Source organism: Panthera uncia, assembly GCF_023721935.1.
Source record: "Panthera uncia isolate 11264 chromosome B3 unlocalized genomic scaffold, Puncia_PCG_1.0 HiC_scaffold_1, whole genome shotgun sequence".
NCBI lineage: Eukaryota > Metazoa > Chordata > Mammalia > Carnivora > Felidae > Panthera > Panthera uncia.
This window is the reverse complement of record NW_026057582.1, coordinates 65272100-65288598: the sequence shown is the minus strand read 5'-3', so window position 1 is coordinate 65288598 and position 16499 is coordinate 65272100. Positions and strand designations below refer to the sequence as shown.

Here is a 16499-nt window from a genome sequence, read left to right as displayed (position 1 = left end):
ATGAAATGTACTCTTAAGCAAAGACTACACTTTGAAAAATACAAGAAAATTGAGGCACCTCGGTGGCTCAGTCAGTTAAGTGTCCCAACTCTTCAGCTCAAGTCATGATCTCACGGTTCATGAGATTGTCAGTGACAGCACAGAGCCTGCTGAGGATTCTCTCTCTACCTGTCTCTCACATTAAATAAATAAACTTTAAAAAAAATGAAAATCGTTTGTGATTGAAATATAGAACATACTGGCTATACCACAACAGTGTGTATCTAAAAGATGCAATAGATAAATGACACTCTAGTGGTCTGCCAAGAATGAACGTGTTTGACAAAGGCTTTTACATCTCTCAAGAGAAGATGTACTAGGAAAAAACTCCATAGACATTGGCCTTTTGAACGTACTAGTAGAGCCAGCTGCAAAATGAAACCAGTAGCCAGTCCTTTGTCATAGAAATAACTATCTTCTTAATTTCTTCACTTTTGAGAGCATTTATGTGTGGAAACATATTTATTAAAGCATAAGTATAGTTTAGAAATTTATAATATCTGGAGTGCCTGGGTGGCTCAGTCAGTTAAGCATCTGATTCTGCATTTTGGCTCTGGTCACCATCTCACAGGTTCTTGAGTTCAAGCCCCCATCAGACTCTGCACTGTCTGTGTGGAGCCTGCTTAGGATCCTCTCTCATTCTGTCTCTGCTCCTGCCCTGCTCATGCTCTATCTCAAAATATATAATAAGCTTAAAAAGAAATTTATAATACCCAATTGTGCAATAACCTCTTATCAGATATTTTGAAGTTAAAAGGTACATCTCCAAAAGAAATCAAAGTTCAAACTCAAAGGTATCTGGGAACTCAGTCATTTGCATAGGTTTTCTGGAACAAATATATAAAGCACACAAAAGACTTTGAATATGTGTTCCAGTAGAGAAACCTTTTGCTTCTCTTTATAGTTACAGAAATAATATGCACTAATATTCAAAGGCAATTTGCTAATAAAACTGTTGACCCTAAAAATTTGGTAATAAGTAACCAAATGTATAGGTAATTTAACTTTAAGCCACCATAAGTTCTTTTGATGGAAGGTGATTGGCTAGAGAATGAAATAGATTTAGTTAATAATTGTTACATTGGATCCAGGTATTGGTACATTTCATAAAGTTCAGTTTTTAATGGAAGGAGGAAGTATCAGGTTTATGCATAATTAAGAATAAGTTTGCACTGAAATATTGGCTGCAGTGTTTAACCCTATTCCTCACTGGATGATACAAAAAATTAGTGTTTTGGTGTTAATGTTAATCTGTAAATGCTGTAGAAGATACAAAAAGAAAAATTATGATGAGTGATTATTAAAGCTTGATGAAGGGTGCGGATGGGATGGTGCAGGGAGTGTGGACTAAGTACACGATTAATCTCCTTTGCTAGTTTATTTCTCTGTGAACCTTGGAAGCCATGGTGCTAACATTTCGCCAACCACGAATGAAATGTCCTAACTAGTGATTAATGTAGTCCGATGCTAGGGTCCAAGATAGACTGGGGGCAACTAACACTAGCTTGTCAGCACTGCTTAATAGAAAACATAAATATGAAAGAAATGAGGTGCAAATCACCAATGTTTTCTTGCTTCCGTTCTTTGAGCCTGGTCATGGATATGTGATCAGAGGGGTATGAAGACCCCTCCTTGGACAAGACCGAGCTTCCCTGCAACCAGAGTATCTGCACTGTAACTTGAGATTCACAAATGAAAATAAAATGTGTTCTGTGCTACTGAGATGGGATCCTAGGGCCTGTGCCTAGAATATTTGGACTCTTCTAATGTTTCCCTTTGCTTTCTTTATCCAACTATGCTATGACCTCTACTTTTATTAATGTCTTGAGTAGATCCTGACATTATATGACCCAGTTATATGACCAATCCTGTGTAATTGTTATATGTAACAGTGAGGTATGACTGTTTTTGTTGTTGTTCTCAGAGATGGCCATCTAGAACATTTATTCAGCCAACCGTGTTTATTCAGCTGATACATCACAGAGAACTTTCTCTTGTATTACAAAAACATAATTATGTTTCTTGATGAATTATTATATTTGCTTTGTTATGGAATAAACTTTTCAAATTACAGAAATGAATTTTCTTTCAAGTACACAATACATATAATAATTACAGCATCAAGGACTTACAGAATTCAGTAGAAGTTTTGACTGCTGTAATTGGGTTACAGTATTCTGCCAAAATTATGAATGAAATTATTGTAAATCCTATATTGCACAAATGAGACTGCAGTGACCATTCATGCCATAGTTGTACCATATACTACTGTCAGCATAGCATAACAAAACTAGCGATGTTTTCTTCAGGTAGTACAGATCTTATGTTGGAAGAATGTTGACCTAAGATTTTATAGATAATCGTTTGTGTGAAATGTGGCAGTCACTTTATTCCATGCGATTTTAGAATAGATATGTGTATACCAAAATTCAACAACCTCTTCCCTCGCCCCCCAAAAAGATTTTGAGGGGTAACAAAAAGTCTTAATTAGGGTTAATCATTCTTCTTGGTAATATTGAAAGTATAACTTGTTACCTGTATCTGAGTTCTCTTATTTTTACAGGGGAAACAAGGCAAACACATTTTATATGGCTGCAGTGAACTTTTTAATGCTACACAGTTCATAAAACAGGTAAAGTGTATGTTGGTAGTTTGTTTCTTGTAACATACCATAACTTGGTGATGATATTTTTCAAAAGAGCAGGAGAATCATCATACTAATTTGAACCAACTGAAGCCAAAACCATAGGAGCTATAAAAATGTAAGGTTTTAACATGGACTACTATAAAGAAAATTCTGATAAATAATTATTTCAATTGTCCGAAATCTTTGAGCGGATAAATTCAGAAAATTTAAAATTTACAACAGTGAAGTATATACCTCCTAGGTGTACATTCCTGGGTTGTGAGATGTGTTCACCTGAATAACCCAGATTCCTGTTCAAGATACAGAACCATCATACCACAAAGTTCCCCAGTCAATCCTTGCCCTTATTCAATCCCCAAGCAGGTCTTGATATTTTTCCACCATAGATTATGTAATGTATTAGAATAGGCAAAACTAAATGGATTGTTTTTTCCTTGGGTGAACTAGAGGATTCTCAATTTAGTTAATTTTTTTAATGAAGCAGATGTTTATGCTGATTTTTGTTTTGATTACTTTGGGATATTAAATTCTTTAGTTTTTCTTTTTTAAAATAAGCATTTAAAGCCATAAAATTAAAAACTCTTGCCAAACACTGCTTTAGCTGCATTTCACAAATGTTAATATATTTTCATCACCATGTTTTATATATATATATTTGGGGGGGGTTTGGTTGTATATTTTTAATATACTTGGTGGTTTTTTTTTTAATCTTGTGTGATTTAGAGATGTTGTTTTCAAGTGTTTAGGGGTTTCCTAAATATCTTATTGATTTCTAATTGAATTCCCTGTGGTTAAAGAACATTCTGCATATGATTTCATTGTTTCAGAATTTATTTAAATATCTTTTATGGTTTCTCTTACTGAGCACTTCGTGTGCACTTCAAAAAGAACCTGCATTATGCAGAAGTGGTAAGAAGGTTCTGTAAATTTCATTTTGGTCATGGTAGTTGACAGCATTACTTAAATCCTCTGTGTCTTTATTGATGTGTGGTTTTGTGGGGTTTTTTTGGTCTAGTTCTGTCAGGTATTGAAAGACCAGTATTAAAATCTCCAGTTATGTTTGTGGAACTGTTTCTCCCTTCAGTTCTGTCACTCTCCTTTTAGTTGTAGGTCAACTTATTGTTAAGCTCTGTTATTAGGTACAAACAGATTGAGGATTGCTGTGTCTTCGTGATGAATGCACCCTTTCATTATGCAGTGTCCCTCTACATATCTGGTAATACTCTTTATCTTGAAGTCTACTTTATCTGACATTAATATAGCCACTCTAGTCTTCAGGTTTGCAGGTTATAACTTTTCCATCTGGTTGCTTCAGCTTGCCTATGAATTCATATTTAAGGTGTTTATCTTGCAGATGGGATATAGTTGGAACCTGTTTTTTTTTTCAAAACCATTCTGACCATCTCTGCCTTTTAATTGGTGTCTGTTGGTCGGTTAACATCGAAGGTAATTATTGATATGATTGGGTTTAGGTTTACCATTGTACTGTTTGTATTCTAGTCTTCTGTTAGGCCTTCCTCCTTTCCTACCTTCCTTTGTATTACTTGAATGCTTTTTTATTTTAGCTGTATCTCTATATTATTAATTTAGCATTTGCTCTAGAGATCACAATATATACATCTTTAACTTCTCATAAACTAGAGTTAATATTGTACCACTTGCATTCAATATAGCATATAGACCCATTCCCTCAGCCTTTATTCTGTGATTGTCACATATTTTACATCTACATATATATCATTAACCTCACAAGACAGTACACAGTGTTACCATTTGTATCACTTCACTCATCTGTATCATAAAGAAGCCTTTCCCTTTACACAGATACCATTTTCAGTGTTCTTCATCCCTACCTTTAGTAGATTTTGATTTCCATCTGTTGACTGCAAAACTTCTTTTAACATTTACTGTAGCTCAGGTATGCTAGCAGTGAATTCACTTAATTTTCTTTTATATGAAAATGTATTTCACCTTTATTCTTAAATATTTGTGCTGAATACAGAATTCTGGATTGACAGTTTTTCAGAATTTTAAAGATACTATTCCACAGTCTTCATTGTTTCTGATAGGAAGTCAATAGTATTCAGATCGATACAATTTTATATGTAATAGGTTATTTTTCTCTGGCTGCTTTCAAGATTTCCTTGTCATCTTTGGTTTTCAGCAGTTATGATGTATTTATGTATAACTTCTTGTGTATTTATCTTGGGGATCACTGAGCTTCTTGAATCTGTATGTTTATATCTTCACCAGATTTAGAGAATTTTCTGCGCTTTTTGTCAAATATTCTGTGTTCAATTTTGTCCTCTCTTTTTGGGACTCCATTCACCTGTATGTACAACATTTTATATTCTGCCACAGCTCTCTGAGGATTTGGGGTGGGGGGGTTGTTTTGTTTTTAATTAATTTTTTTAGTAGTCTCTACACCTAATGTTGGGCTTAAATATAATTTAAGTTGTACTATCTCCAGATTCACTCTTTGCTTTCTTATCTCTTTTCTTCCATTTGAATAATGTTGTATTTACACCATCTCAAATTTTCATTTGGGTTTTTTTTTTTAATATAGTTTGTGTTTTTCTGGTTGGATTTTATGTCATTTCATTGTGAGCATATTTTCTATTGTTTCATTGAGGATAGTTGTTATAGCTTCTTTTAAACCCTTGTCTATTAATTACAATACATGGATTATCTATCTCAGTCTCTCCCCTTTCCCCCTAGAGAATGGGTCCAATTTTTCTGTTCTTTCATGTATTAGTTTTAGATTGTATCCTTAACATTGCTGTTTTGGAAACTGAATTCCATTTCCCTAAAGAGTGTTGATTTGGGCCTTTAGCCGGCAATTAACTTGGTAAAATTCACATGTCAAACTCTGTCTCTTGGGCAGCAGCTCACATCTTGCTTGTTAGTCCCTCTCATTTGTGCCTGGTTCAAGGTTTTTCACCATAGATATCAGAAAAGTTCATGTGCAAAATTTAGGGCTCCCACACTCTGGACCTCTCCTTTCCTGGATTTCCTCCTCACCCTCAGCGGCTTTAGTTGTCCCCATACTCTGGGTCGTTCTTGAGGTTAAGAGCCACAGAACTCAGCCAGTGCGGGTCTTTCCTTCCAAGTGTCACCTCTGTTCCCGAACCTGCCAGCTTGCAGTTGTTCTCCACTGCCTTCAGGCAGTTGGTTTTTGCATGTTGTTTAAAGTTTTAATTGCTATCCCTGGGAGAATTAGTCTAGTAGGAGTTTACCCAGCCTTCCGGAATTTGAATGCCTTTTTTCTTTTTAATGATGTTTTAGAAATATCAAATTAATTAAAATATGTGGAGAAGTAAACTGTCAGCAGTGAAGTTGTACATGAAAGTTTTATTTACATTTTCATTCTGAGTTAATATTGATTTTATTCTCAGTGTTTTTGTTTTCCATTAGTTGAATTTGTACCTATAATGTTGATCCATTTTTTTTTTATTGTGACAGCATTTATTATTACTATTCAGTTTTAAATGAATTTCAGTTGGTGGTGAATCTTGAGGAAAACTTATTCTAGATACAAATGCAATGAATGAAATAATGGAGCTTAGATGTTACCATGATTAAAGAGTACATTTTTAAGGTGTATTTCTTTTGTGACTAAAGTAAAGCTATTTTTATGTTTTGTTTTAGCTGTCACAACTTGGACAGAAATAACATAAAAGAACCTTAATATGAGAAACGACTTGGATAAATGTAAAGACAAAAGTCAAAAGAGCCAGATGTTTTCTTCTTCGTATCAGTGTCCTAACATTGAAACTTAGAGTTAATTTTTAAGGAAATTCTATACTTAATATAATGTATACTAATTAAAAGAATAAAGCATTTCAGAAATAAATTTTTAACATTGTACCTTTTCTTTCCTGTTACGTTTGACAAAAGAGAAAGTACTTAGGAAAAGTTCTGCCTGAATATTAAAATATTATTATAATGGATTTGTTATGACTGAAACCAGTGAAAATTTAAGAATTATGCAAATATTATTAAAAAAATAAAAAGAGTGCCTGGGTGGCTCAGGTGCTTAAACATCTGACGTTAGCTCAGGTGGTGATTTCACGGTTCATGAGTTTGTGTCCTGCCTCAAGTGATCACAAGACCCGCTTCTCTCTCTCTGCCCCTCATTCACTTGCATCCTCTCTCAAAAAAAAAAAAAAAAAAATGCAAATGTTACTTGACTGGTTAATGAATCTCCTACTGGTATTTTTTTTTTTCTTGTATGCACTTTAATAGTTAAATTACCTCCCCGTGGTTTTCTGGTCTGCCATGTTGCCTTTAGACTTTACAGTACTTACTTAAAGTCTCTTCTTCCTCTAGCACACCCAAATACATCTTATCACATAAAATCCCTTCATTATATAATGACAACAACTAACATCTAGAATGGACAAATACAAAACATTTGTCCCATGAAGATCTAAAAAATATGGAAAATTAAGTGTTAAATTTGGTTCAAACCTTCCTGGTATGCAGCACCAAGAAGGAATGTTGATCAATCATGAAACTCAGCTCTAAGAAAAAAGCAAACCAGTTGCTCCAGAGGAAAACCTCTTACTCCTCTCAAGGCCAGGGAGTTTTGCTCCTAATGAGCCTCATCAAGAGGAATCTCTAATGTTACAGATAAACATCCAGATAATAGATAAAACAGCCAGATTCACGAGACCGACTTTCTCTATTCCTACCCCTCAGGAGTCAGTGCCATCATACAAAGCACAGGTCAAGAAAAAGGTCTCTTTGGGTAGTGACCTGCTAACCTGACTTGGTCCTGGGCTATAACTTAAAATCTGTTTGGGCTGCTGTAACAAACAACCACAGACCAATGGCTTGAACAGATTTCACATAACTTGGGAGGTTAGGAAATCCAAGATGAAGGTGCCAAAAGCTCAGTGTCTGGTGAGGACCCTCTTTCTGGTTTGCAGACAGACATCTTGATTTATCTTCATATAGTAGAGAGTCCTAGTCCCTTTGTCCCCTGTAAGAGCACTAATCATATCACGGGGGCTCCACCCCTGTGACCTCATGAAAACCTAATTACCCCTCAAAGGCACCACCTCTAAATACTATTATATTGGGAGTTAGAACTTCAACCAAAGAGTCTGTAGGTAACACATTCAGTCCGTAGCACCACATCATCTGCCAAAGTGATCAAAGTGGTTCATGTTCGGGGCTTGAGACAACAATGTTCATCAAGGTGATAAGCTCCAGAGAAGATAAAGCAATGTCCCAGTTTCCTTAGTAACAGAGAAGTTAGACTTTAACCTATGTTCAGAAAATATTTTTTAGGTTAAAACTTCACGAAAGACACAGGAGGTGGTCTCTTTTCATGTTGTGTTTGCAGCCAAATATAAGTTAGAAGTAGTGTGCTCAATGAATGAACAATTTTTTTCAAGTTTGCCTCAACTCACTTAAAAGAAGACCATTGCAAAGTTTCCGAGAAACATTTCTATGGGGCCTGTAAAGATTTGGGGCCCTTAAAAAAAAAAATCTCTGGGGAAACCTTGGCTTTTCTCAAACTGTCCACAGCCTAGCCCCATCTGTCCTGGTGTGAGTTCCCCAGCAGGCCATCCACAATACGGCCAGGGTCACTGTTGATGCTGTCTTGGGCTGGCAGCTCAGCAGGTCCATCCCCTCAAGCCCCCAGCGTGGCTGATTCAGAAACCAATTTTATCTGCCCCCAAAAATGATTCTTAGAAGAATTGATTACTGCCATGGTAAAGCACAGATCAAGGGTAGAGGTCAATGAGAATGGGAAAGGGAAATGCTGTGCCTGATGATTTACAAAAGTTACAGCAGTTAATCCTCACAACAGCACTAACAGGTAGGTGGTACAAATTTTATAGATGGAAACAACGCTCAGAAAGTTAAATACCCTGCTCAAAGTCATAGCTGGTACATGGTGGAGCCAAAGATGGAATACACATCCCTGTGCTCCAAACCCATTCCCTGTGCACTGCTTGAAATCGCCTAGCTGAGGAAGCAGAAGGCTTGAAGTCTTGCCAAGCCACTCCAAACTGATCAACCTGACTCCGCCACTTCACCTCTCTCTTCTCCGGTGTGGAATGAGGTATACAGAGTAGGGGCATCTTATGGCAGAGCCTTCATAGTAATGCAGCTCACCTGGGCCAGCCAGCTCAGGGTGTTCAACCAAACAACCATCTTACTACTGAGCTCACACACATGAACTGGCAGGAATAGCCACCTGACCAATAGAATTTGAGTAGTTTGGCATAAACATGGGAAATATCGATTCACTTGGCATAGATGGGGCTCTAAACTAAAAGGAAAAGGCAAAATAAAAAAAGGATTGAAAGGAAATTCAAGTCAAAACAAAATCTGCCTTGGAAGCTTCCCTTTCATCTCCATCAGGTAACATTGTACTGTAATGAATTATAAGACAAACTCACATCCAAGTAGGCTCACAATCATGACCGTAAAACTTACAGTTTTTAGGTAATAGTCAAAAGAATTTGAAGCTAGGTGTGAAGATTTAAATTTAGTTAAATATATCCAGGTCAGGTGGTGGACATTTGTAGAAATTTTTAATTGTGTTAAAATTGCAAGGCACAGAGCAACCTGGCTCTACAGGCTGATGAGACTGTACTGATGTGACATGGGACTAAAGAAAGCAGTAACCTGAATTTATCATTTGTTGTAGTGACCACATCGAAACAGACTAAGCAGAACTAGGAACTATTCAACTTCACTTTGTTCTATTACTCTGGGTTCCACACAATTCTGGAATTTCAAAAATTGATATCCAAAGGGATCCCTGAATGTTGATGAGTATGTACCAGACTTTAAGTATTTATAGCTGCTTTTACAAGAGAAATCTCGATGGTTCTAAATTATCAAGCATCAGCCCCATCAACATGGCTCAGTTTCAGTAGGAATAACTGTGCTGAAAAAGCAAGCTCTGTGTACCAAGATGACGTGGTATCCTAAGAATCCAGAGACAGCCACAGGAATTCTAAGATCTCCTGAAGGATTATGGCTAAGTGACTAAAATGTTGATATGCATATCGGCATCATTTTCCCTGATTTTTGTCACCCCAATCTTATTTCATTCATATTTCTCAGGTGGAGCTATTCCTGACAACAAAAATTGATAAAGGGATAGGTGAGTAGTTAAACCCAGCCAATGAGAAGCTATTAGTTTCCTGCTGAGGTCACTATTTGAAAGGCTCAAGAGAGCCACTGTCTGCCAGACTTAAACTGGAGGGCCTTAAAATGAGGCTATAGATATGGCCACAAGACACCTGAGAATGAAGACAGTGCAGAGCTTAGAGGTGACATCATTTGAACCCCTGGGTCTTACACTAGTGTAACTTGAGTGTTGCAGCCAGCAGCAAAGCCTTGAAAGAGATACAAAATCTAATGGATGATTTAAACATCCTAGAAGAGCCAGAGAAATGCCAACCAAAATATAAGAAACAATGATTCTCAGACATTGAACATCAGAAAGCACAGCATAGTGATTCCTAAGAGAAGGGAAGCAATCAAGATGCATCCTACAACTGCCCCATTTTCCTGGCGAGATTTTTTTTTGTTCAGGTTGCAGCACAGGCTCCTTGAGTTGCTCAGACAGAGCTAGGCATGTGGGTAAGTCAAGGCAGCTAGCAGTCACAAGGCAGGATAATAGGGAGTGGAGAGCTCTAGAGATCTGCAAAGGGTCTGATGAATGCCTGTGAGTGCAGGTGAGGAGGAAACCACCTGAGGCCAGGGAAGGAACCACCTACAAGGATCACAGGGAGGAGGAACAATCTTTGCCCAAGCGGGACCAGGAATAGTGTCTGTTCCCATCAACCAATTACCCCATAATTCATAGAGGATTAGCAAAAGTACTTAACAGGCTTTTGCCTCAGAGCTGGGGAATATAAGCCCTAGACTAAATGCTGTTTTGGTCCCACCTAACCTTAAAAGCAAAACCCCAAAAGATCAAACTGTTACAATTAACCATGTACAAAAAAGCCTAAGAACAGAGAAATAAAAAAATATCTAAACACTCAACAAAGTAAGTTTAGTGTCTGCAATCAAACTGAACCTTACCAGATAAGACACAGGCAATACAGCTCATCATGAGAACCTTTCAATAGAAACAGACCCAGAAATGCCACAGATGATAGAATAGACAAAGACATTAAAACAATTATTAGAACTATATTCCATATATTCAAGAAGATAGAACATTTTTTAATAGAGAAAATATTTTTAAAGGCCCAAAATGGACTTCTAGAAATGAACAACTTAAAGATCTGAGAGGAAAAATCTATTAGATCTATCTGTAGAATAATAACATTTATAAATTGAATTTAAAACTTAAGAAGAACTAAGTTTTTCAGATTAAGTTTAATGAACCATCAACTTTTTAAACAAAAATAGCTCCTTCAGTATTTCTTTGTGACCATAAACTTACACTGACAGAATCAAGACATACCTGAAGCTCTTTTTTTTTTTTTCTTTCCAATCACCTGTTTCAGTAAGTTCACTTTTTGGCTTAAGACAGTTTGAGAGAACTTCCTGCCATTTTCCAGGAAAAAAAAAAAAAAGATATCAAATAGTTGACAAATTCTGAACAATATACCAGTCTAACTGGCTTTGAGGAAGCACATTCTATTTCACAGAACTGCTGAAACTGATGCTGAAGTAGAAATGGATTCAAAATTGAGATGTGCCCAGAGAATACAAACCACAGTTCAAGAACTCTCTTGTCCGTGAGAGACCAGAATTTTCATTGATTTTTATTAGACAGTTACTTACACTAAGTCTACAACTATACATCTTTGTGAAAATACAACTGATTGTTTTTGGACTACTTTTTGTGCTAAAATATGCTTTGAACTGTTAATTCTGTGAGTAAGTTATGCAGTTCACACATAAGTGAGTGCTCGGGTATCCTCTATTTTTAAAAAACTGTGATCATGTAATCTTCAAGTATGCTACCATCATTAATATTCCAAGATTACAACCAAAGTCACAGAAGACTGATTTTTTTTTAATTATAATTTTTTTTAAGGTTTAATTATTTTTGAGAGAGACAGAGACAGAATGCGAGTGGGTTGGGGCAGAGAGAGGGAGGCACAGAATCTGAAGCAGGCTCCAGCCTCCAGGCTCCGAGCTGTCAGCACAGAGCCTGAAGCGGGGCTTGAACTCATGAGCTGTGAGATCATGACCTGAGCCGGAGTCGGACGCTCAACCGACTGAGCCACCCAGGCACCCCTGATTTTTAAACCTCTATTCCAATTTACAACTTAATATATACCAAGAATCAGGGGCTCCTGGGTGGTTCAGTCGGTTAAGCATCTGACTTTGGCTCAGGTCATGATCTCGCGGTTTGTGGGTTTAAACCCTGTGTCAGGTTCTGCACTGACAGTTCAGAGCCTAGAGCCTGCTTTGGATTCTGTCTCTCTCTCTCTGCCCCTTCCCCACTCATGCTGTCTCTCTCAAAATAAATAAATATTAAAAAAGAAAAAACAGCCACACATTAAGCCTGGGTGATACTTCCTATTCGCATATGCAATTCTCCAATCCATTCCTAATAAACTAGGAGGAGTCTTAATCCTAGTACTCCTAAAATCCTTAATCCTCCTAAATCCTTAATCCTCTCCATCCTAATTCTAGCAATCATTCCCCTACTCCACACTTCAAAACAACGAGGAATGACACTCCAACCACTTAGCCAATGCCTATTCTGATTCTTAGTAGCGGATCTACTCACCCTAAGATGAATTGGAGGACAGCCAGTAGAACACCCTTTCATCACCACTGGTCAACTAGCCTCCATCCTATACTTCTCACCTCTCCTAATCTTCATACCTATTTCTGGCATCATCAAAAATCTTTTAAAATGAATAGTCTTTGTAGTATATAAAATACCTTGGTCTTACAAACCAAAAAAAGAGAATATCTCCCCTCCCTAAGACTTCAGTGAAGAAGCAGCACTTTGTTAGGTGCTCTAGATGTTAGCCTATGTAATCCTAATTATAAAGAAGTTAAGAAAATAGGTAATGCAATTCCTGCTTTACAGATGCAGAAATCCAAGGTAAGAGGTTACCTGCTACCCAAGGTTATTCAGTTAGTAAGTAGTGGAATGTGAACCGACCAGATCGGAATCTAGAACCTTTTCCATTTGACATGAAGAATTACAGGATGATAGAAGGACTAGGATATTCAGAATTAAAGGATAGAAAACTGAGAGATACTTAGATACTCTGGGGATGCTAGAGTTACACAAACAGAGATTTATAATTTCCTCATCCCCAAAAGACTGGAGACAGTAGCTTAGCTGTTTCTAGCCAGTGTATATGCCATTTCCAGAAATGAAGTTTCTAAATCCTAACTCAGGGTGGGAGTTTTTAAGAAAGCCCCTCAGAAGTATGCTAGCTCTTGCTGGGTTCAATGAGACCTAGTACTGATAACCCTCGGCACACAAATGGTCCTCTGCTCTATCTACTTGCTCCAGATAGCACCTTTCTGTCCTTGAAAGAAAAAGCCATTTCCATTATCTTTCCTAAATGTTGGCGCTTTTTTTTTTGAGGTGGGGGGGGTGGTCAGCTGAAAATATGCCTCCATTATACAAATTTGAATACATCCATACCATAGAACCCCATGCAGCTGCAAAAAGTCATGAAGAAACTCTTGCTATACACTATTATGGAATGGTCTACAAGACTACAGATGTATTGTTAAATTAACAACAAAAAGGTACAGAACACTGCATATAGTATGATGCTCTGTAAAAAGAAAAAAAAATTCTATACACTTATTTATCGTATGTGTATATAGAATATCCCAGGAAGGATACACAATAAACCAGCAACATTTGCTTCCTAAAAAGGGACCTGGGTGCCTGGGGTACATGAATGGGAAGGAGATGGAGAGGCTTTTCACTGTAAACCTCTTCTATGCTTAGAGTTGAGTACCATTTGTATATTATCTACTTGATTAAAAGTGTGAGAGGAAAAAATACCTCTTTTGCTGTAGGAGACAATAGGGAGTTTTAGCTCACAAAATCTAATCCACAAGTCTGATGGAGTCTTCTAATATCCTACTTTACTTTCTCCCTCTGTAGCACTAAATACTGTTATCTACTCCATTCCTGAGATTTTCCTTTGGCCTCCTTGACTTAAAGTACCAAATTAGAGTCATTTGATTTGCAGTATGTTCCTGTCATTCCTAAGATTCAGACATCCTGGATAAGAATCAAGGTAAGGAAGTGTCACTGGATTTGTCATAGAATACTTTGTACAGGTACAGCTCATGTCACTCCATCCTGACAGGAGTGAAAAAGGAAGAATGGCTTCCTTCTACAAAGGTCATTGCTAATGTCTGCATTAAAAAATATTCAACCCCAACTGAGCATCGGGAACCAGACTGGCTGAATTCAACCCCAGCCTCACCTCTCATTAACTGTGTGGCCCCAGGCAGGCTATCTCATGTCTGTAAACCTCCATTTCCTCATCTCTAAAAAGGGGGAAAGAAGTGTCCAACTTCATAGAGTTGCTGTGCAGATTGACATAATCCACGAAAGTGCCTGTCGCCGGGTCTGAAGCTACAAGTAGGTACTGCACTGTAAGTTCAAAGGTCAGGGGCTGCTACTTCGTCCAGAGACCTTTACAGCCTCCAGGTACTGTGGGTGGTTTTGGAGTGGTTCTCACGGACAAGAATCCAGGAGCAGCCCCTTGCTCAGCACTGCAGTCTTGGGGCTCTTTGTGGCTACATCAGAGATGTGCCAAGACCTTCCTCAAGACGGGTGCCACTGTTGTTCAAAAGGCTGCTATGGCCATAACACAAGCTCTAGGACCTAAGATTCTGTAGACAGCAAGGCAAGATTCTGTACCCCAGGGGCACCTGGGTGGCTCAGTCAGTTGAGCGTCTGACTTCGGCTCAGGTCATAATCCTGCAGTTCGTGAGTTCGAGCCCCATATCGGGCTCACTGCTGTCAGCCTGTCAGCGCAGGGCCTGCTTCGGATCCTCTGTCCCCCCTCTTTGCCCCTCCCCCCCACTTGTGCTGTCCCCAAAATAAATACTAAAAACAAAAAAAATTCTGTACCCCACTCCGCAACCCTCCCAACTGCTGAAATGTGGGGTCTAAGGTGCAGCCTTCCTATGTTTACACAATTATAGTTCTGTGAGGAAGGCAAGTCTCCCTCACTAGCCTCTGTAGAGGCAGCAGTTCAAATATCTCCTCTTGGAATACCACAGAATGTCCCAAGTTGTCCCCAGGCTGTAGTAACAGGAAGGGAAGGAAATAAGTTAAGCAATTTTCTCATTCCTCAGGTGCCATCTGTGATTTGCTCTGCCTCCCTCCTGGCGCAGAGTCGGCTGTGATCATCCCCGTGTGGTCTGCCTGTGGGTAGCGCATGCCAGCTGTCACCTCTCCCTCGACTGCCCGTGCGGACAAATCTGCCAGCATCTGCGCCCGTGTATCTGCCTTGGCATGGACTCTGAATCCTGACAAGACATCAAGACCCAGCTCCAGTGTAGCCCTGACAGGCTCCCTGAATTCAGAGAAATGTTTGATGGCCAACCGCCCTAATGCTGATGTCAGAGCAGATCCAGCCCCAGAGACAATCCTTGGGCTCCAGAGCACGTGAAGCTCAGGTTTCTAATAAATTGCTTGTGTTTGGGAGGAAAGCCATCCAAAGGTGTGAGTGAAAGAGACCACTTTGAATCTGAAACCAGTCAAAATAAAGATAGTAGTTTTTAAAGATTAGAAATCAGTTCCTGCATGTAAGGGACATTTATTCTCTGTCCTCTTTAGGCAACAACTTATCACCTGGTGTTTTCCTTCCCTCCTCTACCTCCTCACACATCCCAGCTTTCATATCACAATATATAGATATCCTAAATATATACAGAAAATAGATGCCCAGGAATAAGCAAAATTAAATTTTGTCCCCACTGGTTTTAAATATTGTAAATATTTACTGGGACACCTGGGTGGCTCAGTCGGTTCAGCATCTGACTCTTGATTTTGGCTCAGGTCATGGTCTCATAGTTCGTGAGATCAAGCCCTGTGTTGGGCTCCATGCTCAGCACAGAGCCTGCTTGGTATTCTCTCTCCCTCTCTCTCTCTCTCTGCCCTGCTCTGTTCTCACTAGCATGCTCTCCCTCTCTCGAAAAAAAAAGAAATAAATGAACATTTTAAAAACTTGTTAAAGGGGCACCTGCGTGGCTCAGTCGGTTAAGCATCCGATTTTGGCTCAGGTTATGATCTCACAGCTCATGGGTTCGAGTCTCACATCGGGCTCTGTGCTGACAGCACTGACCCTGGCGCCTGCTTCTGATTCTGTGTCTCCCTCTCTCTCTGCTCCCTCCCCTCCCCCGCTCATACTCTCTCTCTCCCTCCCTCAAAAATAAACAAACATTAAAAAACAATTTTAAAAATTTGTTAAATATTCGGGTTTGTCTTCTCTCAGGGTGTCCTCATGCACTATCATTAAGGAGTAATGGCACCTGATCATTTGACTTCGGGCTATGTCTCCAGACTACATGTCCTGTTTTCAAATTTTAGAATGTAATTATTTCATTTCAAAGGAAAGAAAAAGAGAGGATGGTAAGAAGTGAATAGAGTACATCAGGGTTTGGGAGCAATTGCTTTATTATTCTCTTAGATTAAAGGTTCTGAAACTATAGAATTAGAGCTACTCAGAATTGAAGGGGACCCCAGGGACCCAGCCTAGCTGCTCAAGGCCTATCACCCCTCCACCAACCTAGCCCCCACCCAGGCCAGCAGTCCTTCAGGGTTGGGGCTGTGCTTTCTTCCCAAGGCAACCAGAGCCATCCTCACAGAGCAGAACCA

The 16499-nt window shown here is 38.7% G+C and overlaps 1 protein-coding gene across 1 annotated transcript in view; it reads left to right on the top strand.

Annotated features, from left to right (window-relative positions):
• Positions 1-6539, top strand: part of SCFD1 (sec1 family domain containing 1) — a 121285-nt gene extending 114746 nt beyond the window's left edge. The window contains exons 24-25 of the mRNA XM_049612961.1: positions 2603-2671; positions 6335-6539. Coding sequence (XP_049468918.1) covers positions 2603-2671; positions 6335-6358 — 93 coding nt within the window. The 3' untranslated portion in view covers positions 6359-6539. The remainder of the gene's footprint in view (positions 1-2602; positions 2672-6334) is intronic.
• The last annotated feature ends 9960 nt before the right edge of the window (positions 6540-16499 follow it).